Here is a 27897-nt window from a genome sequence, read left to right on the forward strand (position 1 = left end):
TTCCTACGGATATTGTGCAAATTATGTTTACAACCATTTACATAATGTAATATAGTATCTACTTAGATAGTTATACACCGAAGATAAAAAATTCTAAATATTTTTTTTCCCATCCTTTCCCCTTTTCAGATGGTAATTTAATATTTTTTCCTCTGCTGATAATCCGTCGATAGTATTCGTCTGAGATTTGGAACCCAGACCTGACGTAGGAGGATGAAAGGAAGCTGGCGGCCGATAGAAGACCCTGGAGCCAGGTGGTGGACTCCGTATGATCCAATATGTGTGTTTGTATTAAGTATTTTTTATTAGATTGGTGATGTTTCCTCTTGCATAGTCATCAGATTGTTACCCCTTTTTTTACCAGGGATACTAATATACAATTAGGATGATAAATTAATGAAGAAAAAAATTGTTTCGTAAAATGAAATTGCTGTTGCGCAAAATCAATTTTTGAATACAAAAATGGTCTTTAAATTCAGGTTGCAACATGAAATCATGTTGATTTTTCTATGCAAAAGTTACCGAGTCTAATATAGAAAAAGTTAAACCATTACAAGTGTGCATCTTTTTGATACGCTAAATGATTTTACCTTTTTGAAAAACTTTTTGAAGCTCTGTAGCGATTCTAGACGTTGTTTATTGGCATTTATTTTAAAATGGCGACGGTGTTCGCGCCGCGATTGTTTCAGTAATTTTAAATCAGCTGTCGGTGGCGGAATAGCGTTTCGGTTGTTTAATCGTGATACATGGTTTCTGGAGACGATTGTCATGTTGCTCGTAACGTTCGCAAGGCTCAAAGCAAGTCGTCAAGTAGTAAATCCAGAAAAACTGAACCAGACGTAGTGAAGTTTGTGACCTTGGGCAATAATGATCCACAGCCCTCGGTTCACAAAAGGAATTTGTACGTCGTTTCTTTCCCCGTCATAATTTTGTTCAACATTTTACGTTCGATCCTATATCAGTTGTTTGTGATTTTTCGGTATATTTACACCACTTCGTATAGGTTAGTAAATAGGCCAAGGCGCAATGGCGAGTGCAATTTAGATAGTGTTGTAAAGGAAGGTGAGACTGGTGAGCAGTTGCTGAGTCCGGAAGGAATGGCTTCGGGGGGCAGGAACACGAGCGGCCCCGGGCCCCCTGGCCCGGGGGACCCTCTGCTAGCCAAGCAGAAACACCACCACAGAAGAGCTTTCGAATACATCTCAAAAGCTCTCAAAATAGACGAGGAAAATGAAGGTATTCATTTGTTTACCATCTTTCTTATCTTACTATTATACGCAATTATTAAAGCACTTTCTTTGTCTTATTTTATCGCTTTGTTTATTATCTATTATTGTTTATATTTGCACAAGTTGCGTAAAAGAATCAGCTCTGGTTTCATATCATCAGCCTAAATTTCAAATCTTTGTTTACTCGTAAATACTTCTAACCCTTATCCGCACCTGATGGTGCATAGGATACTGCATCGTATCGGAGCAATGTTATCTTGATCGTTAATTACATTTTGGCAAGATAATTAGTCCAGTCCAAGTTATATTAAATAAATACTGGAGTGAAAAACCGCTGATAATAAAATCCTTACTAGAATTCGAATCTAGGGTCTTTATCACGGTAGCCAATCGCGCTAATTATTACACTACGGAGGCGGGTGCCATAAATACAAGGTCATTTTAAAAATGATTTGCAAAAATATATATACTTATGAAAATCGCAATAATGAATCATGCATCTCTCATTATTTAGAAAATCAAATTGTGCAAATTTTATTGCAAAATTTTTATTCAAAGTCTAATTGATCATATTACATAGAGAATTTTTTCATTGGGTTTTGTTTGATGATTTATAAATTTATTATATTTTCTTGTGTTGTAATTTGTAGAATGTATCAGAATGACTATGGCTGATAAGTATAAAAATTATTTTCGCTCCATCTGTCGAAAATCTCATGAATTTATAGTTTTAAAGCCTTTATCATCAATATAAATAAGCCAGGGATGGCTAACCTTTTTGAGACTGAGTGCCAAAAAAAAATTCAATATAATAATATGTTGCGTGCCACATGCCATGAAAATAAAAATGGATCAAATGTTTGTGTAATTTCAGATTTTTAATATAGCATTATTACATCTAAAAAATAATTAATTACTTCTGAATGGCAAAATAAAATAAATAAATAGAAAAAGACTTGATCAAAAAAATTAGAACCCTTAAAATTTCATTATTAGTGAGGACATTTTTGTTGTTGGGTGCTAGATGCCAATTATTTTTTTTTATATTGGGTTCATAGCTGGTAGCTTTTGATAAAATACAAGCAGTAGTACTGTCGTCTGTAAGTCTACTTCTTATGTCTGATTTCATAAAGTTCATTGAAGAAAATAATAATTCACAGGAATAAGTCGACGAAAAAATTGTTAAAATGTATGTCCATTGCTATTTTTTTGAGACAAGAAAACGTTTCTGAGATGTATTAAACAATGCAATCTATTTATCCATGAATGTCGTTATATATTTCATTTCTGTCGTTTGCGAAACTATTGATATAAGAAAAAACACATGGATTTTTTTTATACCAAGTATTTCAAAAATAAAATTAAATCTTTTTATTATCACTTTTATTTTTTCTCTTCATTCGTGTGCCATGCAAAATCGTTTCGCGTGCACGTGTGCCATAGGTTCGCCATCCCTGATATAGGTGATAATCATTTTCAAATTATTTCACCTTCTGGGGAGCTAATAAACAAATAACAACAAAGTCATCATTCAAGTTGACCAGTGTTATAAGGATGTTATATTAAAAACTTCCCGGTGGTGTTATGTTATCAGCTTATAATTTCCTGTTAAATTACACATCACAATATTATCTTCACGGTTTTATTTCCTGGTCTATTAATCAAGTAAGAACAATATCCGATCTCGGGTCATTGATCATCTGTTATAAGCATAAACTGCATGGATTTACACAGCTTTCTCGGTTATAAATTGAAAATAGCTACCAGTACAATGGTTGGTTAATTTACCAGGGTTCTGTTGACGAGACTTGCCTTGCCTCCATAGAATTAGAATTTAGGTGTCGGGTTGCGGTCCCAAACTCTCGAACCCACTCTACCATAACTTGATACCTATTTTTAATAATGAGCCGCTTAGGGTCACAGAAATAGTATGAAATTGAAGTATTTTTATAAATAATAAAAACACAAATATTTCTCAAAAAAGGTAACACTGCATGTATTAATTCCAGTTCCCTATGTACCGCCGTATATGATTAAAGGAAAAGAGACTCATTTAGACCTCAATTCTCAAGTGACTTAAAAAATTTCAGTGTTTAAAGTTGACTTATTTCAATGTAACATATTTAAGAGTCTAAAATGTAGTCAACATATTTTAGACTCTAAAAAACCAACTAAAGATTTCGTAATCTGTTGAAGTTTTTATTATTATTATTGTTTATTTTATACATATTATATTCTTAATTTATTTATAAATGGTTCATTAAAATTCTGCATGTAAATTTTAAAGTTAATACAACCTATTATTTTTCGACATAGATAATCCAGATTTGTGAACAAGTATTTGGACACACTTAAAATGTTGTTAATAAAACTTGTTAGCCTTTATTTATTATTGTTTTTATTACTCAACCTATGTGACACCCGATATGGATATTTTTTCTCTTCAGATTTACTCTTTGATTTCATATGTTTAATGTCCATATCAATATATTTACTTTCCTCACTTTGGTTGTGTTAAGAATGTAGGAAGGTATAATAACCTGCTTATAGTGTGGGAGTGTATTATACTGAATGTGTAATTAGCGAGTAAGGTTTGAACTTGTAGTATTTCTTTGTGAATAATAATGCTGTTTGGGCTTTTAAAAAATCTACTATAAAATAATTTCTAGTGATTGAAAATCACAGGCAATATGGTGTTTCAGGGGGGGTAATTTTCATTCGGCTATTCCTTGACTCATCTACTATTTTTTCCTACCAGTTTCGAGACATACTTATATGTTTCTTTGTCAATATAATTAGCACTTATGGTGTCTGCTAAAAAGGAAGGGGAGGGGAAGTCAAGGATCTGTGGGTGACAAGTTTTGATAATTGTTTGTTAAAAAATATATTTTTTCTTGTTTTGTAGTTTCTATCACTGTAAAATTCAATGTTATCCCATCACTAATGGGATTAACCTTGAACAGTGAATTTTACAGTGATAGAAACTTCAAAACAAGAACAATATTTAATTAACTAACTAACTAACCATCACGCCGCTTCCCCACAGGGGTAGGCAGAGAGAATCGAACGCCACACCACTCTTCTACATTCATGCATCTCCTCATACATACCCGACGATTATTACGACTCCTGACCCGGCTGCATTCAAGTATTTGACATACCTGATTGTGCCAAGTTTTCCTCGGTCTTCCTCTGCTTCTTGAAAGGTGTGTTGAGATGGTTTGGACATGTGGAACGTATGAGTGAGGAAAGAACGGTTACACAAATTTATGAGACGAATGTAGTTGGAATAAGAAGCAGAGGAAGACCGAAGAAAACTTGGCACAATCAGGTATGTCAAATACTTGAAAGCAGCCGGGACAGGAGTCGTAATAATCGTCGCGTATGTAAGAGGAGATGCATGAATGTAGAAGAGGCGAAGAATGTTTGCAAAAACAGAGTGGTGTGGCGTTTGATTCTCTCTGCTTACCCCTGTGGGGAAGCGGCGTGATGGTTAGTTAGTTAGTTATATATTCTTCATGTTTTGTAGTTTCTATCACTGTAAAATTCACTGTTCAAGGTTAATCCCATTAGTAATGGGATTACATTGAATTTTACAGTGATAGAAACTACAGAACAAGAAGATAATGTTTTTTTTTTTTAATAAACAGTTATCAAAACTTATCACCACCCATTTTAGTTCCCCACCCCTTTCAACTCTCTCCAACCCATAGATCCTTGACCTCCCCTCCCCTTCTTTTTTACCAGACACCGTAAGTACTAATTATATTGACAAAGAAACATATAAGTATGTCTCGAAACTGGTACGAAAAAATGATGAGTGAACGAAATAGCCAAATGAAAATTACCCCCCCTGAAACACCACATTGGCTGTGATTTTGAATCACTGGAAATTATTTTATAGTAGTTTTTTTTTAAAGTCAATGTCAATGTTACTTTGACCAATCTACTAGTTTTTTTGTTTTCTAAACTTTCACTAGTTGGTTTTTGATTGGTTGTAAGATATTGCTCCTTAACAATAAGCCTGTCAATATACATTTATTCTTTGAAAAAGTTTAATAAAACTTAATACACATGTAATACACTTGATAACCAGCTTTTTTTAAATTCATGTATTTAAACATTCAATATTAACTTGTCTAAAAGTGTGTATTTTTTTTTAAATGATTTCATATTTATTTATTATCACAATATAATGCGAAAACATATAATATCATCACAAAGTTTATTTAAGTTAATTTATTATAAGTTTACAAGGGAGAGAAGAATATTACGTTCCTATAAATGTATAAACCTGTATATTCCCGTCCCTTTCCAATAAGTTCCTGGGTATGGATGAACTGTTTCATTTACGAAAATGTTTCAAATAAAAAAGTATTTACGAAAATGTTACATTCACTTGATAGTGATATTTGAGGACTAAGTTGCAAAAAAGGCAATTTTGATTTTATTTGTGTATCATGTGCTATTTCAATTATTCCCAGGGCAAAAAGAGCTGGCCATCGAGCTGTACAAGAAGGGCATCGGGGAGCTGGAGCAGGGCATAGCGGTGGAGTGCTGGGGCGGGCGCGGCGAGGCGTGGCAGCGCGCGCAGCGCCTGCACGACAAGATGCAGACCAACCTCGGCATGGCCCGGGACCGCCTACACTTCCTCGGTGAGTACCCCCACCCGCATTCTTGCACACATCTTGCGCAGTACAAGCGCAGGCTTCGGGGTCAAGCGGTGTCGTCCCAAATCGCACTTGTGTAATACACACAAATATATACAATCTTCTAGTGGCCGAAAGGTGTAATGTCGGCCACACGGGGTGGCTATGAATGCTGCCTAGTGATTGTGTTTTTTCAACTTTAAAATACCACTTCGAAAAATCAGTGTTTGATTTAACATTTAATACATATAATAAAAAATCGTTGACTTACAAACATTTTTAGATTGGATCTAAAAATTAAAAGTAAAAAAAAATCTTATCGATAAGATAATAAAATGCAATTTTTTAAAAATCTGATCAAATATTTTATAAAAACACATTAGTGTTAATTCTCTTTTTTATCATTATTTAAAAATTGAATATGCTAGTATTCAAATTAGCTGTTGCATTTGAAGATACACCGAAAAGACATTTATCAAAAATCTAATTAACTCTGATTAGTTTTTTGTGGATTTACACCGGCTGATCGTGGAAGCCTTTAAATAATACTTGATGGTTATAGTAAAAATGTAGAACAGCTATTTAACTGGAGAACCAGTTGTATCCATGTGGATAATTTTCATTAAAATGGCTTAAATTATACAAACATATCGCTCACTCCTTTCAAGAACGTCATAAATCAAAAAACTTGATTTTTCAGGAGAACGTTTTTAAAGTTCAAACATAAAATACAATTTATTAAAAATAAATATCAAGCCACTTATTTAACTTTTTACTGTGCAACAGATCTTTTGAGGTAAAACCTGAATATTTTTTCTCCATTGGAAAAATATTTAGCATACTTAAAAAAATAATTAAACAATACCTTTTCTTCAAAATGCAAAAATAACACTTTCTGCCCTGTAGCGGGTAAATATTAAGTTTAAAATATGCCGCTTTTGCTGGGATATAGTACATTTTCTGGGCATTACGAAAACATGCACAACTCAATATTGACGATTTTTGATTTATGACGTTCTTGAAAGGAGTGAGCGATATATCATTTCAAGCATGCTGGTTTAACTATGTTATCTTAAATAATAACAAGATCAACAGTAAAATGGTAACAGGCCCCAATAACAAAGTTAATGTCCAGTTTAATTATATAATTTAACCCATAGACCACATGTATCATCCTGACCATTAAACTGAAGATGAAAATAGTTTATAGCATATCCAGTTACTAGTAAGCTTGTTGTATATCCAGAAGTGATTCCCCAGTTTATACAGGATGTATCCGAAAATCTAACAGTATTTTACTCGTCATTTTTACTTTAATTTGAAGATCGAGTACTGCGCACAATTTGCGCTTCTGCGAATCATGTTACGCAATTGGAAAAATGTCTGATTATTGAGAGGTCAATTACCATGAAGAATTCAATTTTTGCTCTCTTTCTAAGCAATTAATATTATACCACTTAAAAACAGAGGTATTTATAATATTCTCAAAGAAAAAAATGTCCATTCGAAGAATATTAAATGAGAAATTGTAAAATCATCTTAAAATATCAACTTTTTCCCTACAAAATTCTGCAAATGTTAGAAAAAGATATTTTGTTTTAGTAAATCTACTCAAAATATTATACACATGATCACTGTCCTTGGATCGCTGTAAAGTGTATATATATTTTTTTCCTAGTAAAAAAGATCATTTACAATCTTCACCTAACTTACAATATATATCCAGGAAAGGGTTGATATTTATCTTTATCATATTATTTTTTGACATCTCATCAAGGATGACGAAGAATATGGAAGTCTGGGCAGTCATAGGCTGGTTTAAGGGATCACTTTACACAGTGATCACTTAAACCAGCCTATGACGGTCGTCAGCCCCGTAAATGCCCAGACTTCCATATTCTTCTTAATCTTTGATGAGATGTCAAAAAATAATATGAAAATGACTCTTGTAATTGGAGATAATCCAGATTTTATGAACAAGTATTTGGACACACTCAAAACGTTGTAAAATTTATCTTTGTCTTAAATTTTGCACTCTTCTTTCTTTGCTCACGGTATTTAAAGTGAGCAACTTAAGAGCGAACATTTAAAAGCTATTTTTATCCCATTTCAGTCTTCTTATTATTTTAAGAGTCAAGTAGTATTCATTTGAAAAACAAAAGACAAACCGTAGTCTATTTTGATTGTTCTCAACCAGACATCAAATGATTCATTCGGATGACTCGCTTCCCTTTAGCGCTTCTCCTTTTTCCGTAATAAATCTTCCCGACTGGAGTGGATTAGTATTTCTGGATTTCGTGTTGGAATGTTTCGCTCCGAGAGTTGAAAGGAGACAGTTTAATGGTGGATGAAATGTCAATAAACTGTCCAATCCAGAATGACAGGAAGAGGAGTGCCATCGTTCAGCACGCAATCTAATTTATCTTTTGTTAAATGCTCTCATACAAAGCCATTTAAAGGTCTCCATTAATACTGGGAAAAGTTAATGCTGACATTTTTTTGTCATGTACATGTCAAGATTTTGTTTAATATTATTAAATGATATGATATCATGGGTATACTGGCAAAAAACTTTAACTCTAAAATTACTGTTTTCATAATCCCTGTTATTTAAAACTGTTAGCCTGAATAAAATAACAATAATAAAACCCTTATCCGCACCCCAATGGTGCATAGGGCACTGCGTCATATAAACGCAGTGTTATCTTGATCGTTTTACACATGAAGGAAAGGTGATCAGCTCTCCGCTTCAGGTACCAGTCCAGGGTAATATTGAATAAATAAAACAGTGAAAAATCACTAGTATTTATTTTACCCCCCTTGGGAATCGAACCCAGGACCTCCAGAACGGTAGCCGAGCGTGCTGACCATTACACTACGGAGGCGGACAAAACTGAATAAAATACCCGCTATTAAACTCAAGCTTTAATTTACTTTTAAACCACATCAATTTCAAACTATTAAGTGTATTTTGGCAGTTTATAAAACGTTAAAAACTTTATAATACGCATCATTAAGTCAACTGTATAGTAACTGAATATTTTCGAGTTAACGTTTTTTGCCAGTACACCCACGATATATAAAGTTACAAATATGTTTACGGAATCACCTAAAGAATAAAATATATAAATTTTTGTTGAAGAATTATTGATGTATTGAAACCATCGTAGCAGATTATTATTATTACTGCTGTCAGTGCAATGATAGTTATGAAACTTGACAAGAGTTTCTGCTCCATGAAATATCAATTTTATATTTCTTAAAATATCATGAAATATAAAAATTTTACTTTTACACCTGTGTCGAATTGACACTCTTATATATTTTTTTAACCGTATTGATTTATAAATTTGCATGAAAACTTAAGTTGGTGAGTTGATTATTTAATTTCACTCCCAAAACTATTGTCATGAGTCATGACCGTATTTTGACTGGCACTACAACTATAAAGGTGTGTTCTTACCAAACAAACCGTGAAAGTCAATTCCATATTATTATTGTTCAAACAAATAAAATGTTATATTGTCTTTGAAATTGACATAATCGGCATTTACGTGTTGATTTATTTCCATGTCCTCATTTACCTGGCTATCTTTTTATCTTGTGGCATTTTTAAACTTGCGCCGTTATTTATTTAGCCGCTTGGTTTGAATGGCCGTTGTTTAATTTTTAAATATTATTTTGTTATATGTACCCTCTGCATACCTGTGTTGTTTTTCTTTCTTTGTGCACTTTTATATCCCGGTGTTTTGATGTTGGCTAGGTGCTTGCTTAGTTGTAGATTGATGGTCCCGATGTATTCTCAATACCCCCGTATAAATAAACATTTAGTTTATGCATAATTAACGTTTTTATTTCTAAAATGTGAATCGATTTTATATTAACACATTCCTTATCATTCACTGTCTACTATGAGTAAAATGTAAAAACTTCGTGAAGTTTTCAAGTGGTATTACGCAAAGTGGACGATGAATGATAGGAGAGTGTTATATTACCATACCACAAAGTTAACAATGTTTTTAAAATACAAAATATATTATTTTATTAAAAAAAGCATTGTTAACTTTGTGGTATGGTAATATAACACTCTCCTTATCATTTATCGTCCACTTTGTATAATGCCACTTAAAAACTACTTCACAGCTAACGGTTTTAGAATGACTATTCCACCATTGGGTCAACTATAGACTGCTATAGTTGACTTGATGGTATGATTATTCCAAAACCAGTAGTCATAAAGTAGACTTTTTAAGTGGTATTATACAAAGTGAACAATAAATGATAAGGAGAGTGTTACAAAGTACAATTTTATGTTGTTTAAGCACTGTATTTTTCTAATTAAACACTGCTTTGCATTTTGTTTTTAAATTTTATAATTCTTAAGTAAGATTGGCGGTTTAGTAGTTTTTTTTTCAATTGTAACAAAATTATCTTAATATCCCAAAATAAGAAAATAATATGTATCTCTGTAAAATTATCTAGCGGACCAATGATATCTGACCCCTATCCGCACTTAGTGGTGCATAAGGCAACCCGTTGGTTGCTAAAAGTAGTATATGGCAAGCGATGACATAATATGCTGGCTATTACTAAATATAAGGAGTACTTTAGTTAACATGTATTTTTATTTATTTTTGACTTCTCAACATAGATCGGCTGTCCAAACTTAAAACACAGTAAGGGACATTTTTTTTGTAGTATGTTTTTTTTTTTGCATTTTTGGACTAATTAGAACCTACTTAGTCCAAAAATGCAATTCAACCGAAATCAGGCAATAGTCTTTCAAATACTATTTTTGAAATTTGGGCAAAGTGGATGTGATTGTGTAAACTGGTCACACTTAATGAATTCAGTTTGGATTTCTAGAATATGGTTAAGAAATACAGTAGCTCTTGCATCATCACCAAAAAATAACGATAATATGCACTTGCAAAATATGTATTAAACTTAAATTCAAAATTTTCATCAACAGTCTTTTCTAATAAATAATTTATTTCCATAATTAGTTCCTATATTGTCGTCCTTGGTGAAGGTTCGAAGGCCGGGTTCGATTCCCAGGGAAGTCAATTGGTTTCATATCACTTTCAACTTAAAGCGCAGGACTGATTACCTTGCCTTTGTAATGTCCACCTCCGTAGTGTAATGGTCAGCACGCTCGGCTACCGTTCTGGAGGTCCCGGGTTCGATTCCCAAGGGGGGTAAAATAAATATAAGTGATATTTTCACTGTCATATTTTATTCAATATTACCCTAGACTGGTACCTGAAGCGGAGGGCTGATCACCTTTCCTTCATGTGTAAACGATCAAGATAACACTGCATTTATATGACGCAGTGCCCTATGCACCATTGGGGTGCGGATAAGGGTTTTATTATTATTATTATTGTAATGAACAATCATGATAGCACTGCATCGTAATGCAGTGCCCTTTGGGTGCAGATGAGGGTTTAGAAAGATTTCCTATATCTTTTGTAATTATGAAAACAACATAAAATAGTGTTGGTTTTATTCATATTGATGTCAACATAGATGAAAAAGAATGTAGTATTAAGTCTGAGTATTAACAGGGCTTTCGACCTGTCATAGGCTGGTTCAAGTGATTACTTTATAAACATGTAAAATTCACCAATCTATCCACGTTTGACCACCACACTATTCAAATTTCGGAAGTTGTATTGTCCTTAACCTGCAAGTGCACATGCAAGTTCTCAGCACCGTCTATGGTTGAGTTGAGTAAGTTTTAGCAAAGACCCTTATGAAATGTATGTAAAATTCTTCCCGAATAATTTTACATACTAAGAGATGCTTTGAAAACATGATTTTTTTTATAATAAAATTTATTTTGAATATACTGTAAATACCCAGATTTTCATATTCTTCTTCATCTATGTTGAGATATTTATATAAATAACCCCTAAGTGGACAAGCCCAGATTTGTGATCAGAGATTTAGACACACTCAAAATATTGTTGGTTTTATTAATTTTCTAAATAGTATTGCTCGTTTATTTCTTGATGCGCAACATAAGACGTTAATTTAGACATTTTTGTTGTGAAATAATCCTAATCGGACTCAAGTCCAAACTTGATTATTATTTTTAGATTACCATCTCGCACGCTCCGTAGGTAGATAATAATAAAAAACAATATGTGGGCAGCACTGTTATACTAGCCAAAGTGCCTTTCTTGGCTGACCTCACCTGTATAATTGTCTTGTAGCTTGCTTGTTTATCTACTGACTCCACTTTTAGATGTATATTTAGCTAAACTGTAGGTACTTGTTAAATATAATGAATTTCAATAATATCTATTTTAAATCGGTCCTATTTTATGGTGCTTTTTTTTTTAATCAACATCATTTATTTCCTTTTATTGTAACCTATATTGCTCACTCCTTTCAACAACGTCATAAATCAATAAACTTGATTTTTCAGGAAAACGTTTTTAAAGTTTAAAAATATAATACAATGTTTTAAAACTAAATATCAAGCCGCTTATTGAACTTTTTACTGTGCAACAGATCTTTTTAGGTAAAACCTGAATGTTTTTTCTCCATTTGAAAAATATTTAGTATATTTAAAAAAATAATTAAACAATACCTTTTCTTCGAAATGCAAAAACAACACTTTCTGCCCTGTAGCGGGTAAATATTAAGTTAAAAATATGCCGCTTTTGATGGGATATAGTACATTTTCGGGGCATTCCGAAAACATGCACAACTGAAAATTTACGATTTTTTTTAAATATGACATTCTTGAAAGGAGTGAGTGATATGTGATATACTGTATTAATATGGTACATTCTCAGTTTTTCAGCTACACAATTTCTTTATTTGACTATCAGATCAGATGTATTTCAACGTCATTGACTGTAGTCATTCTTGATGAGAAATTGGGCATGATTTATAAAGTTTTATTGTACATAACTCGGCTGTCCAAACTCAAAACACAGTAAGGGACATTTTTTTGTAGTAGGTTTTTTTTGCATTTCTGGACTAAGTAGATTCTACTTACTCCAAAAATGCAAAAAAAACGTAATACAAAAAAATGTCCCTTACTGTGTTTTGAGTTGGACAGCCGAACTATAGGAGTACCATATTTCGGTGTGTATCTTTATAAAGCGTTTGGAAAAATACATTAAAATTTATAGCTGGATATATTTTTGTGCCGATACACATATCACATATTTATTAACAATAGTTTCATCAAGGAATATCGACAAATATTTTTTTATTTATTTTTTGTTACTGAATAATTAAATTTCTTTGGATTTGCTAGATTTAATTGCACCACTAAGGACCGTCTTATTACCGTCTAGTATTTTTTGTAGACTGCAATCTAATTTTAAAATCGGCAATAGCGAGGGTTAATAGGTTGCAGCCGATGGAGGGGTGATACGCAAGCAAAAGGCACCGTTAGTGAATTCCTTGTACCGACATCAAAACACCGTCGATAGATTCCCGAGTGAGTAACGGGCAGGGTTTCCCATTTACGCAGACAACTTGCAAGCTCTGGAGAGGCTCGGAGTATCCAACCAGAAGCAACCGCTCAAGGGAGCCAAGCGCAACGCTGCGCCCCCGCGCGGGAACAAAGTCCTCTGGGACGCCATGGAGGAGGATTCGGGAAAGAAAAATACCCATCCCCCGTCGCAAAATAACGCATCCAATAATAATGAAGGTAATATGAGGCCCGTGTCATCCCATTTAGGTAATAATCAATAACCAACTGTCTCTATGGTGGCCTTTCTGAGCTCCTTAACTACAAAAACAAAAACATCACACCAAATGACATATGAACCTATTTTGTATGTTAAAATCATTGCTCATGGTGGAATAATTATTCCGAAATCGGTATTCATGAAGTAGTGTTTTTTAAAGTGGCATTACACAAAGTGAACGAAGAATGCTAAGGAGAGTGTTACATATTAACCGTTAGAGTGCTGAGAATCGATATATCAAATCTGGTGTACTTTGCCTAAGGTGTGGCCCGTCGAAATACCGACGATGACGCCAGTGTATTTTTGGAGTCAAGCTGGAAGGCGTATGTTTGTGTCGCAGTGTACGCGTTTCCGAAGTTCGGATCCGTCAATAATATTCACAAATAAACAGATTCAAGTAATTATGATTAAAAAATTAAAAATACATTATTTGTAAAAATATGTATGTTACAAAATGCTCTTTTATTTGAGTAGTTTGGTATGTTCTCCACCAATAACACAAAGTTCGGAAAATATTTGAGAAGGTTATTATGGATTTTGTGCACACCTAATGAACCAAGATTTTTCCAAAAAAGGTCTTCAGCAATTTTATCATACACATAAGAAAAAATCTCAGCACAAAAATGCTTAATCTGCAATTATTTTACTTTTTAAAAAACTGTTTTTTTTTTGTACACTCGTCAGTCATTTTGTGGAATAATGTCGTGATTTGCTTGCTGTGTGCAAAGATTCGACCACCATAGTGATTGTTAGTTAGCGCCTTATCTGAACGGGTATGATATGCGCCTAATTTAATGTTATCGCAATAAGCCATTGGTTTTTTAAATCATTCTAGGTTTCAAATTTTAGATCTTTGGCTCTTTTCATCACTAATATAAGTAATGACATATCCTAGATGGAATGTAAAAACAAAATAGTACTAACCTACATACAGTTCATTCACTATGATTAGATTTTTCTCTAATATACATTAAATTTTAATCAATAGATTACCATATAACTAAGACAAGTTTCAAGACTTTTTATATATTTGAATTTTTGGATATTAGCCTACAATTTTAATTTTAGCACAATCATAATCAAATTTTAACTTTATTTAAAAATTAATTATATTTAGTTTTACCCGAAAACAATGTAAACAAGAATGAGTTGGGTGAATATTTTAGAAATGGAAGATGATATTAATTTAAATGCACAAACTTTTCCTTTTTTTATGTATAAAGAAAGAAAAGATTATTATAGAATGTAAATAGTAGTTTTAGTGAATCAATTAAATCGCTGATTCTTAGTAAAATGAAAAAGCTTGTGCAATTGGCTGTAGTATTCCCTTTGTTCGTTCTGTTATTAGCTATTACTTATTCACAGTAAAGCCACCCTCGCACATTTTTCTTTTTTTGGTTGCAATTATGCCAGTCTGCATGACATGTGACTCATGGTTCATGTATTTTGGTGCTCATGTGTAACGTGCATGCCGTCTACCTAGAATGCACCCCCTGTATTGCATGCTACCTCACAAACCATCTTTTTGAACCATTATTATTCTAATTCATCCACTTTTCACCCCAAGAAAATTATTTTTCTTTGTAACTGATTTTATCTTTGATATCGAGATTATTTTATAATTAAAAATAAACCCTAGTTTATAGGAAGATATGAATTTATGTTTAAATTCACTAGACTTGAATATTTCACTATATCTATGCAATAATGAGAATTTTGTTTCAGATATAAAAGGCCTTACATCAAAAGAGATCTAGCTCCGCAAAATGTAATTTTTTAAAAGTTTAAGTTTGGACGGAGATGGTAAAATCTCTTTAAAATTAATTAAGAGATTAAATCCAGTATTTGAATACACTTCTGAATGTTAATGTTTAAAAATACTCTTTTGATAAAGACAGAAAGCAAATCCCGCCAATTAGTCCACAAATTTGGTTGCGTATTGGATATTTTCTATCTCCTAATATATTTAAAAATTCAATATCGAAAACAAAAGTGAAAAAATGTAACAAATACCAGTTAATTATATAATAGTAACATTGTTCACATCTCAACTCGGCTGTCCAAATTTAAAACACAGCAAGGGACATTTTTTTGTAGCAGGTTTTTTTTGCATTTTTGGACTAAGTAGAGTCTACTTAGTCCATAAATGCAAAAAAAACCTACTACAAAAAAAATGTCCCTTACTGTGTTTTAAATTTGGACAGCCGTACTGTGGAGCTAAATATAAAATAATTTATTTAATTACTTTTATTTTCACATGACATAAAAAACATATGCTTTATCTCTCTTGATGCTAACTGTCATTATATATCAACCAAAATTTCCAATATATATTGTTCGATTGATATAACAGTATGATTGTGAAATTTTGTTGACTACTTTTGAACTCGGCCATTTCCATTCCGCAATAATAATAAATGATTTGCCGTGATTGTGTAGTGTCCGGGCGCAAGCTGACGGTGGCCGGGAAGCGCATCCCCGGGTCGGGCGGCATCATGTCCAAGTCGCTCACGCTGCCGCGCTCCATGGGGCGCACCCCGCCCACCGGACCCTACCTCGTGGGGGGCGCCGGCCGCACGCAGCCCAAGCCCGCCAGCACCCCGCCCGCCGTCAAGAGACAGCTCTCCGTAAGTGTACGAGTGACCTCATCCCTTTTCCTGCGCTCCCGTCCTTCACTTAAAATATTGTGTGTTTTTCAATAGGTTTATAAATAGCTAATGGTAAAATTTATCCATTTTTAATTTAAGTGTTACTCAGTAAAACCACTTTTTCTTAAAATCTCTCGTAACATGTGTTTCGATGCATTCCGCATCATTTTTAAACATCGTATTCGTACGGTATTTGAAAATGATGCCAATGATGATGATAATGACTATTGCATCGAAACACGTGTCACAATAGATTTTTAGAAATAGTGGTATTTAGCAAGTAAAACTTAAATTAAAAATTAAATCAATTGGCTTCTTTTCTTTATCATTCTCATTTTTGAAGAAAAATGCACAAAATAATTTTTTTTTTTGCAAACTGTTGTAAGTATATATTTATACAAATTTCCATGTGTAAAATATTCTTAAATATTACCTGATGTTAATTGTTTTGTCCAATTTATTCAAAGGCACCAGGAAAAGATTTGTAAACGGTTACTTTGTACGCAAGGTTAACTTACAAGGCTAAATGTATGAAAATCTGATATTATGTAATAAGATGTTGCTTATTTGAAAATTAAATTAAATACAAGGTTTGTCTCACAGAAAACGGGACTTTTTTATATTGCTATTTTTTAGTGGTGCAATCTTTTAACAAAAATCAATGTCGGAAAGGTAGATCTTCCGTATTTGAATCATTATATTATTCCCCAAAGTTAATGCATCAATAATATTGATGTAATAATAAATTAATAAATAACATATTTTCGATGGTGATATAAGGGTATCGAGTATTTCAAATACTTGCTGTGGTCAGGTCAGGAGTTGGAACAATCAGCGAGTACGTATAAGGAGATGAGTGTGGAATGTGGAAGTGTATGAATGAACAAGAATGTGGAAGAGGCGAAGATTGTTTGCAAGTACAGATTGGTGTGGCATTCTATTCTCTCTGCCAACCTCTGCGGTGAAGCAGCATGATGGTTACTTAGATAGTTATATATTGATTTATATTATGTTTTGTACACTTTATTAAAAAATGTCTCTATTTTTAAAAATTCTTCTTCTTCAAACCCTTATCCGCACCCCAATGGTGCATAGGGCACTGCATCATATAAACTTTGTCAGTGTTATCTTGATAGTTAACACATGAAGGAAAGGTGATCAGCCCTCCGCTTCAGGTACCAGTCCAGGGTAATATTGAATAAATATTAGAGTAAAAAAATCACTTTATTATTATTATCACGTTATTTGACCCCCCCCCTAGGAATCGAATCCGGGACCTCCAGAATGGTAGCCGAGCGTACTGACCATTACACTACGGAGGCAGATTTTAAAAAATTACAACACTTATATAATACCACTTAATATTTTTAAAATATATACATATAATCAACATAGCATTCCTCAAAGTTAATGCCAATTCAACAACTGGATCACCCGTATTAAGAATCAATACAATTTTTCTGCCATTGTGCCATTTGCAGTGCTATTGCACCTTGCACAATACCTGATGAGGCCTAGTTTCGCACAAGGTTTTTTTATTGATGCAGCTGATATTATGGAGATGTAATACAAACAGTTTGATCATTATCAACATCGATCAAGGTCAACGTCGAGCAATGTTAGCCGGGAAAGAATAGATTATCCCACACATGGACATCTTCAACTTTTTGCCTGCCACCATGACAAGTTTGGATTGTGGAAGGTCGCCAAGTCTGAGATGTATCACTATATGGAAGACATATGTACATACAAGTCGTTCAATTAGTTTGATTTTTATTTATATATTATTGAATTTATAATTATGTCGACCGTTGCAGCCTTGCAAATTCAAGTTTGAATCAGTATGCTATTTTTAAATGTACATTATTTCCTACAATTCTTGTTCGATAGAGCAGTGGTTGGAGGCACCAAATCCTTAATTGAAAAAATAAAATAAGATTTTTTTTCAAATTCAAAACAAAGGTATATATTTATACACAGGTGCACAAAACGACCAAAACCATTAATAACATGATTTTCACATAAAAAAGAAAACAAAATAATGAATATTTAGTGCAAATCAGCGTGACTTCTGCTGTTGCCTTTCAGAGACCAGTTCAGAAATGTGCGGTTTTACCTTGGCAAGTGCCACTCTCAACAAAGTCTGTTCCTTTTCTTTGTGTATATAAAAAATATCGCTCACTCCTTTCAACAACGTCATAAATCAAAAATCGTCAATTTTCAGTTGTGCATGTTTTTGGAATGCCCAGAAAATGTACTATAGGGTCCGCCATCTAAAGTTTTTTTTTTCAACTAGTGCTTATTTCGTGAATGGTAACACTTAGCTCATGTCTGATTTGACAGATAATTAGTTTTATCCTTCCGCTGAGCGAATATGGTTGTGTATACGCTTGAACAACGCTGGGAAATATTGCGACATTACTTTGAAAATCATGGTAATGTTGCAGAATGTGTGCGAAAATTGCGTACGGTTTTTGGAAGAAGAGAAGCACCGTCAGCTCCGTATGTTCGTTATCTTGTGAAAAAAGTGAAAGAAACTGGCATCCTCATCGATAAACCAAAGCGTGAAAAGCCAAAAACAGTGCGTACACCCGAGAATATCGATGTTGTGGCAGAAAGTGTGCGTGAAGCGCCATCAACATCAATTCACCGTCGTTCTCAACAATTGAACATTTCGGAGACATCATTGAGACGAATTTTGCATAAAGACCTTGGTATGACGCCATACAAAGTCCAATTGGTTCAGGAGTTGAAGCCAACTGACCATCCAATGCGTTTTCGCTTCGCTGAGTGGGCCTGCGATCGACTTACAGAAGATGCCGATTTTGCCAAAAAAATCATCTTTTCGGATGAAGCTCATTTTGATCTTGGCGGGTATGTAAACAAGCAAAATTGTCGTATTTGGGGCACAGAAAACCCGCACGCATACATTGAAAAGCCGGTACACCCAAAACGAGTCACTGTTTGGTGCGGATTTTGGTCCAGAGGCATAATTGGGCCATTTTTCTTTGAAAATGAGCAAGGAGTGGCCGTTACAGTCAATGGCGATCGTTATCGGGCCATGTTGAACGGATTTTTGTTCACAAAAATTGAAGAGGAGGATATTGGCAACATTTGGTTTCAACAGGACGGCGCTACGTGCCACACAGCCGAAGCTACACTCGATGTTTTGCGCCCTGTTTTTGAAAAAAAAAAGTTATTTGGCGGACCCTTTATATCCCAGCAAATGAGGCATATTTTTAACTTAATATTTACCCGCTACAGTACAGAAAGTGTTGTTTTTGCATTTTGAAGAAAAGGTATTGTTCAATTATTTTTGAAAGTAAACTAAATATTTTTCAAATGGAGAAAAAAAACCTTCAGGTTTTACCTAAAAAGATCTGTTGCTGATTTATTGTCTGATTTATTTTTAATACATTGTATTATATTTTTAAACTTTAAAAATGTTCTGAAAAATCAAGTTTTTTAATTTATGACGTTGTTGAAAGGAGTGAGCGATATGTTTATAACAAAGATATGTTGTAATAAACGGTATGAATATCTCCAGAGCTTTCTTAGTAATAAATGGGTTCCTTACCATTTATTTACACCAAAACGTTGAGACCTCCCCCGAACCCGGGGGACTGACTCACCGAACCCCTGGGGTTCCATCAAACCCAGGTTAAGAACCACTGAGATAAAGATATGGTTTCAACAAACCAAAACGTAGTCCAGATTACCAAAGAATGCTATTTCTTCAGTCTAAATATTTTCAAATGTTACATACATGATAATATGCGCATATATTTTATATCATAATCTCAGTACATCATAATGTTGAGTAATTTTAAAATTTCAACAATTGTGTAATGTACCAATTATTTTTAACTTAACGTGTGCAAGTTAATATCGTTATAATGGAATTCTGTCAAGAAAAATTAGTAAGATAGCGAATAATAATTGCACAATGGGAGGAAGATCTCCCAAAACTAGAGTTAATTTCAAACACAAAATAAATTGGGTTGATCACCTTACTGTCATGTATGTAACCATAACACTGTCAATACATTGTAGTGTCCTATGCACCATCAGGTGCGGTAAAGGTAAAAAGAAAAATAAAGACAGTGGTAAAAAACTCAACTTCAATGCCAATCATATCATGATCGTCGATCATATCGTGGGTATATTGGCAAAAAACGATGTTTGAATAATCCCTGTTATTTATGTCCGCCTCTGTAGTGTAATAGTCAGCACGCTCGGCTACTGTGCTGGAGGTCCCGGGTTCGATTCCTAGGGGGGTCATATAAATATAAGTGATTTTTTCACTGTAATATTTATTCAATATTACCCTGCACTGGTACCTGAAGCGGAAGGCTGATCACCCTTCCTTCATGTGTTTATAACACATGAAGGAAGATAACACTGCGTTTATATGATGCAGTGCCCTATGCACCATCGGGGTGCGGATAAGGGTTTGAAGAAGAAGAAGTTTTTTAAAGCTTTTAGTCTGCATAAAATACCCCCTATTAAACTTAAAGTTTAATTTTCTTTTAAAACCACATAAATATGACATTTCAAACTACTTCCTAAATTTTTCCAGTTTATAGATCGTTGAAAACATTATAATTTCCATCATTAAGTCAAAATTGCATTTTTTCGAGTAAACATTTTATGCCAGTACGCCCACGATATTTAAGTTCAAATTCGGCAGTATGATAAGTATGTGATGATTGGGTGTGCTTTAACAGTGGATTCCTTTCCAGATTGGCGGCAACGGGTCCCCTGTCCGCAAGGGGCCCGGCGGCAAGGGGGCGGGCGGGGGGGGCACGCCCACGCGCGCGCGCCCCGCGGGCACCTTGCGGGGGGTGGAGCCCAAGCTGGCGCAGCTCATCCTGGACGAGATCATCCTCGGGGGGGCCAAGATAGCCTGGGAGGACATTGCCGGACAAGAGGTATTTTAATTTATATATTTAATATTAACGCTGATTTTTATAGTCTACTAAATTGTATTTTATTATTAAAAAACTTAAAAATAAAGTTTGTGACAACTGTTTTGCCTTGTTATAGCATTTTCAAACTACCGTGAAGATTAAATGGACTCAGGGTCCTTATATAGCTATACAATTCTAGGTACTTAACCTTTCCAGGAGTATGGTCGTATATATACGACCAACACACAACATTTATTACGTGATTTATATCAAAACATGTTTAAAACGTGATTTATGTAAAAATTGCCAATGTTGCGATAAATCATGTTTACATGGTTTTTAAAAAAAAGAGTTATCGAAAGGTAAATAGTTATAAAAATTCTATGTATATTCTAAAAAACAAAAATATATCCAATATACATTCTTCAAAAAAATTGGTCATGAACAGACATGTTACCTCTCCGGTGATCTCTGGCGGAATGAATTCTGTGTTTGCAAATGTTGCTGTGTTTGTATCACCTCAAACCAAAATCATATTAGTACAGTTAAATATGAATCTAAAGTAACACTCATACTGATTTGTCAACCCTTTTCCATGGCAGTACTTTACAGTTCATATTTCCTTTCAAGTTAGAGTTCTGTAGAGTAAGGAATCCGCTGCTGCAGAACCGACAAGCGGGTGTTCTCTTTCTATGGCCAAATGCAGAATCAGATGAACTAGTGTTTCCTGATTGAACCTTTGTGTGCAGGCGGCTAAACAAGCTCTACAAGAGATGGTGGTGTTGCCAGCTCTGAGGCCGGAGCTGTTCACTGGACTGCGCGCCCCCGCCAGAGGACTGCTCCTGTTTGGGCCCCCCGGGAACGGTGAGGCCATACATACTTATCCGCATTAACACCTTGCCCATCATAGAAGATTTTGAAGCGATAATTTTTTTTTATTTCTAACAGAAATTTTTATTTCAAAATATAGAAATTTTAACCATTTTTATTAGACTATTTCAGTTAATTGGAAGATATATTACAGGCATTTGAAATGTGGCTACATTGTAGAATGCTACGCATTCCATGGACCGATATAGTTAGCAACCTGTAAGTGCTCCAAAGAGCAAAGTACGTAGATAGTTGTTGACTGATATCAAAGTCCGGAATTTATCCTATCTGGGGCATGCGCTTATAGGAGAGAAGTACAAGCTATTGCACCTATTCATAAAAGGCAAAATAGAAGTTCGACAAGGTGTGGGCAGTAGACAGATCTCCTGGCTCCGAAATATACGAGGTTGGACAGGGGATCAGGATCGTCGAGGCGCAGGATGCTCAAGTGATAGTCGACGTCAGGGGGATTTAATATCATACGCACAGAAGAGAAGAAAGATATAGTTTGGAAACAATAAGTCCACAAATATACCCCTGATTGAAAAAAAATTGTTTCGGGTTGTGGTCCTGAGGTTAATTTCGTAGACTCTTGACTCAAAGTTTCTGGGTTCGAACCCACTTTACCACAATTTGATACCTATTTTTAATATTTTTTAATGGTCACAAAAATAGGATGAATTTTTGTTTAGTATTGAAATATGAAGTATTTTTGTAAAAAACACAAATATTTCTCTTTTTTAACTAATAAAAAAAATATGTTTGAATTATCCAGGCAAGACTCTGCTGGCGCGGTGCGTAGCCGCGGAATGTTCCGCCACCTTCTTCTCCATCTCGGCGGCCTCGCTGACCAGCAAGTACGTGGGGGACGGCGAGAAGATGGTCCGCGCATTGTTCCAAATTGCACGGGAATTACAGGTAACCAGTTGCGTTGGCAAAGTCGGCCAAATCAATGTGCACAATTTTGAGATAAGTTCGTAAATTTGAAATTTGACGTTTTGATCACCATTATGGGAACCATTGTCGTAGTAAGCAAAAGTATAGGTTTATTTGAATGCTTGGTAACTTATTTCTAAAATTGAATTGTAATTTTACTGACTTTTATTTTAAGTTTTAACTAAAACACAATTCACAAAACATTTATTTGTTTTCTTTCTATTTAAATCTTCACAATATGAAATATCATTCAAAATTTCAAGACAATGACATGAAAATGACTGCGACGAAGAATGCAAGTAGCTTCTTGAGGGAGGCCTTTTCAAGCGATCCCGTGCATCTAGCTGCCCAAGATAACGACAATTACTCTCAAGTGATGGTCGACGTCAGGGGGACCTGACATGACATGAACAGAAGAGAAGAATAAAATTAATTATAGGATTTTTATTCTACAATTTCTTTTATTGTACCATTTTATTCATTAATTTTTTTTTACCATTGCTTTGCCCCTTTTCTGTTTTTTTTTTTTTGTTTTCTAAACGGTTGTATTCTAAATGTGTTTTCCGTCCCTCGCAGCCGTCCATAATCTTCATAGACGAGGTGGACAGCCTGCTGAGCGAGCGCTGTGCCGGGGAACACGAGGCCTCTCGGCGCCTGAAGACGGAGTTCCTGGTGGAGTTCGACGGGCTGCCCAGCGGCGGCTCGGAGCGCGTAATCGTCATGGCCGCCACCAACCGCCCGCAGGAACTCGACGAAGCCGCCCTCAGGTATAATATTTGCAATCCAACTTAAACTTCTCATATTTTATTTAATCATTTTTAAATAAACCATATCCGCCTAAGTGGAGTATATGCAGTCCACAAACTGTCTCCAGGCTTTGCTGTCGGCTGCCAGATCCTTTGCATCCTCCCGAGTCAGATCCGCGACCCGAAGTTCTTGCGAGAACTGCCGACGAATTGTCAGCAGTAGTCGTCCTGGGCGGCGCGAACCTGATGCCTTGTAAGGCTAGCTTGATTAAGGCTCTGGGGAAGCATGCGAAGTACATGGCCAAGCCTACTATATCGCCTTTTCTTGACGACAGTTGTGACCAAGATTTGGTGCGTCCTGCGCCTTATCTCTTCATTCCTCACAAAGTCAAACCACCGTACGCCTAAAATTCTCCACAGACACCCATTCTCAAAGCTCAGTACACGGCTGCTCTGGGCCCTTGTAAGGAGCCATGTTTCACAGCTGTATAAGAGAACAGGAGCAATGCAGGCATTGTATAGGCGGCATTTGGTCTTCACTGACTATAAATCCGATCTTCAGACAGCCTTCATACTGCCATTGCCTCTATCTGTGAAAACTGCAAGACAGAATTTCCAAAATGTATTCGAATGTAACGGAGCAGCGAGTTGAAGACATTAATCTAGTTTCCCGCAATATTGATTGCAGCTGACAAGTCGTGTGATATTAGTGATACAGCACAAGTAAAGGGTTAAAAATCTACCTCTACATATATGTATATGACATATATGCAGCTCTATGGTTCCTTTGTTATCCTGTTTTCATGACAATTTGGCACTTCTCACTTGACAAACTGCCGACCCCTGGTGTAGGTAAAGATTTCCGAGTGTTATATGAGTGTTGGTGTGTTCGCAGGCGCTTCCCGAAGCGGGTGTACGTGTCGCTGCCGGACTCGGAGACGCGCGCGGCGCTGCTGCGGCGCCTGCTGGAGCGCCACGGCGCCCCCCTGGCGCCCGCCGACCTGCTGCGCCTCGCCCTGCTCACCGACGGCTACTCGGGCAGCGACCTCACCGCGCTGGCCAAGGACGCCGCCCTCGGCCCCATCAGAGGTACTGTCCAACACCAACTGTTGGTCTTAACAACCCCTTCATTTTCTACAAGGGGACTTGTCAAATGCCTCTAATAATAATAATAATAATAATTTTGGATGATTTATATAGCAGCATTTTTGTAAAATACTACCTCAAGGGCGCTTATACAGAATGCATTATGATATGGAAATGATAATGATAAAATAAGATATATTAAAGAAAAACGTCTTCAATCCGCTGAGTCTGAAGGGGGGAAAGTGGAACCGCTGTATTATTGCGCCTTCGATTCCATCATCTCAAATCTAGAGGTTTCTAATTACTGTTTCAGTTCTAAGTACTGGGGTAGAAATGAAAAATTACACTCATTTTAAGATCTGGCAAAGTTTTTCCTTTTTTAATTTTCATAATTTCAAAGTCCATCATTCCAACTAGCATTGCAAACTTTAATAATGTGTGATATTCATATTTAATTCATTTTAAATATAGATGAAGAAGTCAATTAAGACGGAAATATGGAAGTCTGGGTATTTACAGGGCTTACGACCGATACTGGTTAGTTTGACTGTGATCACTTTATACACTGTGATCATTCACCATTTTATCTGTGGTTGACTGCTATATGACAGTAAAAAATCTGATTTCAATAAGCTAAAACTCTAGCATTCATTATTAAATATTATAAAAATGAATATTTTGGACACGCAAATTATTATCAAGTTGTCCATTGAATAGTAAATTTTACCATTTTTTATTATGTCTTCCAAACCATTGAAGGTATTATTTCTATATATGTAGCAAATAAACTACAATTTTTAAACCAATCTCTTGCAGAATGAAGTTTCAATAAAACATTAAAATGTCAGTTACCTCCTTGTTTCAAACTGTTTATTTATTATAATTATTGCATCACACAGATTGGACATAATTTACCTGATTAATTCTAGAACTCAACGCGGAGCAGGTGAAGTGTTTGGACCCGTCGGCAGTCAGGAACATCACATTCGAAGATTTCCTCGAATCGCTGAAGAGGATCCGGAGATCAGTTTCACCGCACAGTCTCGTGGGGTATGAAAAGTGGTCACAGGAGTACGGAGACGTCAGTGTATGAACGATCATTTGCTTCCGTGCGATTATTGGAGTTTATTTTCACTTTAATTTAAACTTATACGTGAACATTATTGATTATTATTTCTTCATATTTAACATTTTTTCATGTTAAAATTGTCGTGGATTTTATTTAATGATTTTAGTTTCCTGTCAAAATTTGAACTATGACAAAAACATAATCGCTTAAAATTCACGCACACTTATTTACTGAAAAATTTACTAAGCATACTTCCGAGTCTTTTCACTGAAGGGGTAGACAGAGAAGATGCAAGTCCAAAAATCTTTTACCCAAACTCTTTGAGAGGTGGTGGATGACCTTTAGATGTTTACATTTTACGAATGAAGCTACCATTATTTTTTAAGAAAAAACCTAAATTATATTTTATTTATAACAAAATCAAACTGTGGACGGTTTGATTGAAAACTTTGCATTATAATAATGTGTTATTTTTATTGAGTGATTTGATAGTTGCGATATTGCGCTCGCTCCGCGAGGTTATAGCGTACAAATATTAAGTTTTTTTATTAATTTTATGCACATTAACTTTTCATGGCGCACGAGATATTTTTAAGGTTCCTTTTTACTGGGAATATTTCAATTCTGTCTTTAATTTTTAGCTCGTATAATAATTTGACAGTAAAATAGTAAGTGTGGCCTGAACTGTTGTTATTATTTTCACAAAAGGGTGTTTTTTGTGTTTTTATTAGTCTATTTTTCATCACACAAATGATGTTTTATACCTTTATAACATGCAACCTCGATATATAATATAACTGGAGGTTATGAATTTGCCCATATATCTTTTAATAACATGAAATGTTTGCAATTTTTTTTAAAGGAATGAGGTTGGTTAAGTACAGTGATACCTCAGCTGAATAGTTCAATTATTTAATGATTTAATTTAGTTTTAATTACTTGTTTAATAACAAATACTAAAATAACACTGAAGTGGAGCTAAATACCACTCGGGCCACAACATTCACAAAACTTTCAACTTTTTGTTGGATTTTCTGAATGTTCCAATTTGTTGCAAAAATCAGTGAATTACCTAGTTTGTTTGTTAGCTGAGGTATTTACCGTACACGTTTATATACGAGAAGGGAACAATTTGTGAAATGAGAATAACGTCTGAATTTGTATTATTTAGTACATTCCCTCCCGTGTACATAATCCCGGTACAAGTGTTACTTGCATCATACCGGGAATACTTTTAAATGGACTTGAGAAATACAGAGAATGATTAAATAATTTTATTGTATAGATATCTTATTAATATGACCGATGTGTTGATTTGGTTATTTTTAATGGCAAATAACTTTCAAAATAGTGTTGTATAAAATTGTGGAATCTATTGTGCTTAGTAAAAAAGGTCATATTGAGTCCTTTCTGGCAGAAGGTTGTAAGAGTCAATTGAAAGATAAACATTTTTAACCATTATAAAAATCGGAAGAATAGAAAGACTTGTTTTTATTTATAAATTTTGCTTTACATCTCATTATTTAATGGTCATTTAAATATATTTCAAACATAGACAAAAATCCAATAAGCAAAACCTGTGCGTGGAAAACACCAGATACACAGTATGCACTAATCAATAAAGATTTATTTACTAATATACCGCATTACAAAATAAATATTTCAAAAGTACTTTTTCATGTTTTTATTTATTTTTATACTATACACTTTCTGGATCCAAATAAATAATAAGATGAAGGATTAACTGTACTAATTATGAGCAATAAGTTTGTTTTTCAAATGATGCTGTAAGGAAGACAATAATATAAGTACATTTTTCATGTACGAAATTCTATATATGTATTTCGAAAATAAAATTTACAATTTTTTACCAGAAAAGGATCAATATGTTATAACTTCTTTCAATTATACTGCTACAAACAAGGTTCATGTTTGTTTCACTTCAATTCCTGTCATTTTCTCTAAGGAATATAATTAACTTTATCCAAGCAAAGAAAACCTGGAACCTTATATGTATGTGGTACGTGGTATTTGTATTA

At 34.6% G+C, this 27897-nt stretch overlaps 1 protein-coding gene across 2 annotated transcripts; it reads left to right on the top strand.

Annotated features, from left to right (window-relative positions):
• Positions 1-638: 638 nt before the first annotated feature.
• Positions 639-27529, top strand: spas (spastin). Of its 2 annotated transcripts, XM_088261257.1 has the most exons (10): positions 639-1236; positions 5714-5884; positions 13374-13553; positions 16033-16220; positions 20984-21172; positions 21901-22015; positions 22797-22939; positions 23534-23724; positions 24599-24792; positions 25719-27529. In XM_088261257.1, exons 1-10 carry the CDS (start codon positions 747-749, stop codon positions 25880-25882), a joined length of 2025 nt encoding a protein of 674 aa, XP_088117383.1. In that variant the 5' UTR covers positions 639-746; the 3' UTR covers positions 25883-27529. The 2 variants fall into 2 exon arrangements, with proteins under 2 accessions (XP_088117383.1, XP_088117385.1); XM_088261259.1 differs by lacking the exon at positions 13374-13553.
• Positions 27530-27897: the final 368 nt, after the last annotated feature.

This window comes from Brachycentrus maculatus, unplaced genomic scaffold (genome assembly GCF_059751285.1).
Source record: "Brachycentrus maculatus isolate JH-2025_06_01 unplaced genomic scaffold, ASM5975128v1 h1tg000152l, whole genome shotgun sequence".
NCBI classification, from domain to species: domain Eukaryota; kingdom Metazoa; phylum Arthropoda; class Insecta; order Trichoptera; family Brachycentridae; genus Brachycentrus; species Brachycentrus maculatus.

What these genes read in the sequence shown, in the direction of transcription:
- spas (XM_088261257.1), top strand. Translation starts at nt 747, where the DNA reads ATGGTTTCTGGAGACGATTGTCATGTTGCTCGTAACGTTCGCAAGGCT. An exon ending in CGCATCCAATAATAATGAAG is followed by an intron (nt 13,554 to 16,032) that starts GTAATATGAGGC and finishes GTGATTGTGTAG; the next exon opens with TGTCCGGGCGCAAGCTGACG. An exon ending in CGCCCTCGGCCCCATCAGAG is followed by an intron (nt 24,793 to 25,718) that starts GTACTGTCCAAC and finishes GATTAATTCTAG; the next exon opens with AACTCAACGCGGAGCAGGTG.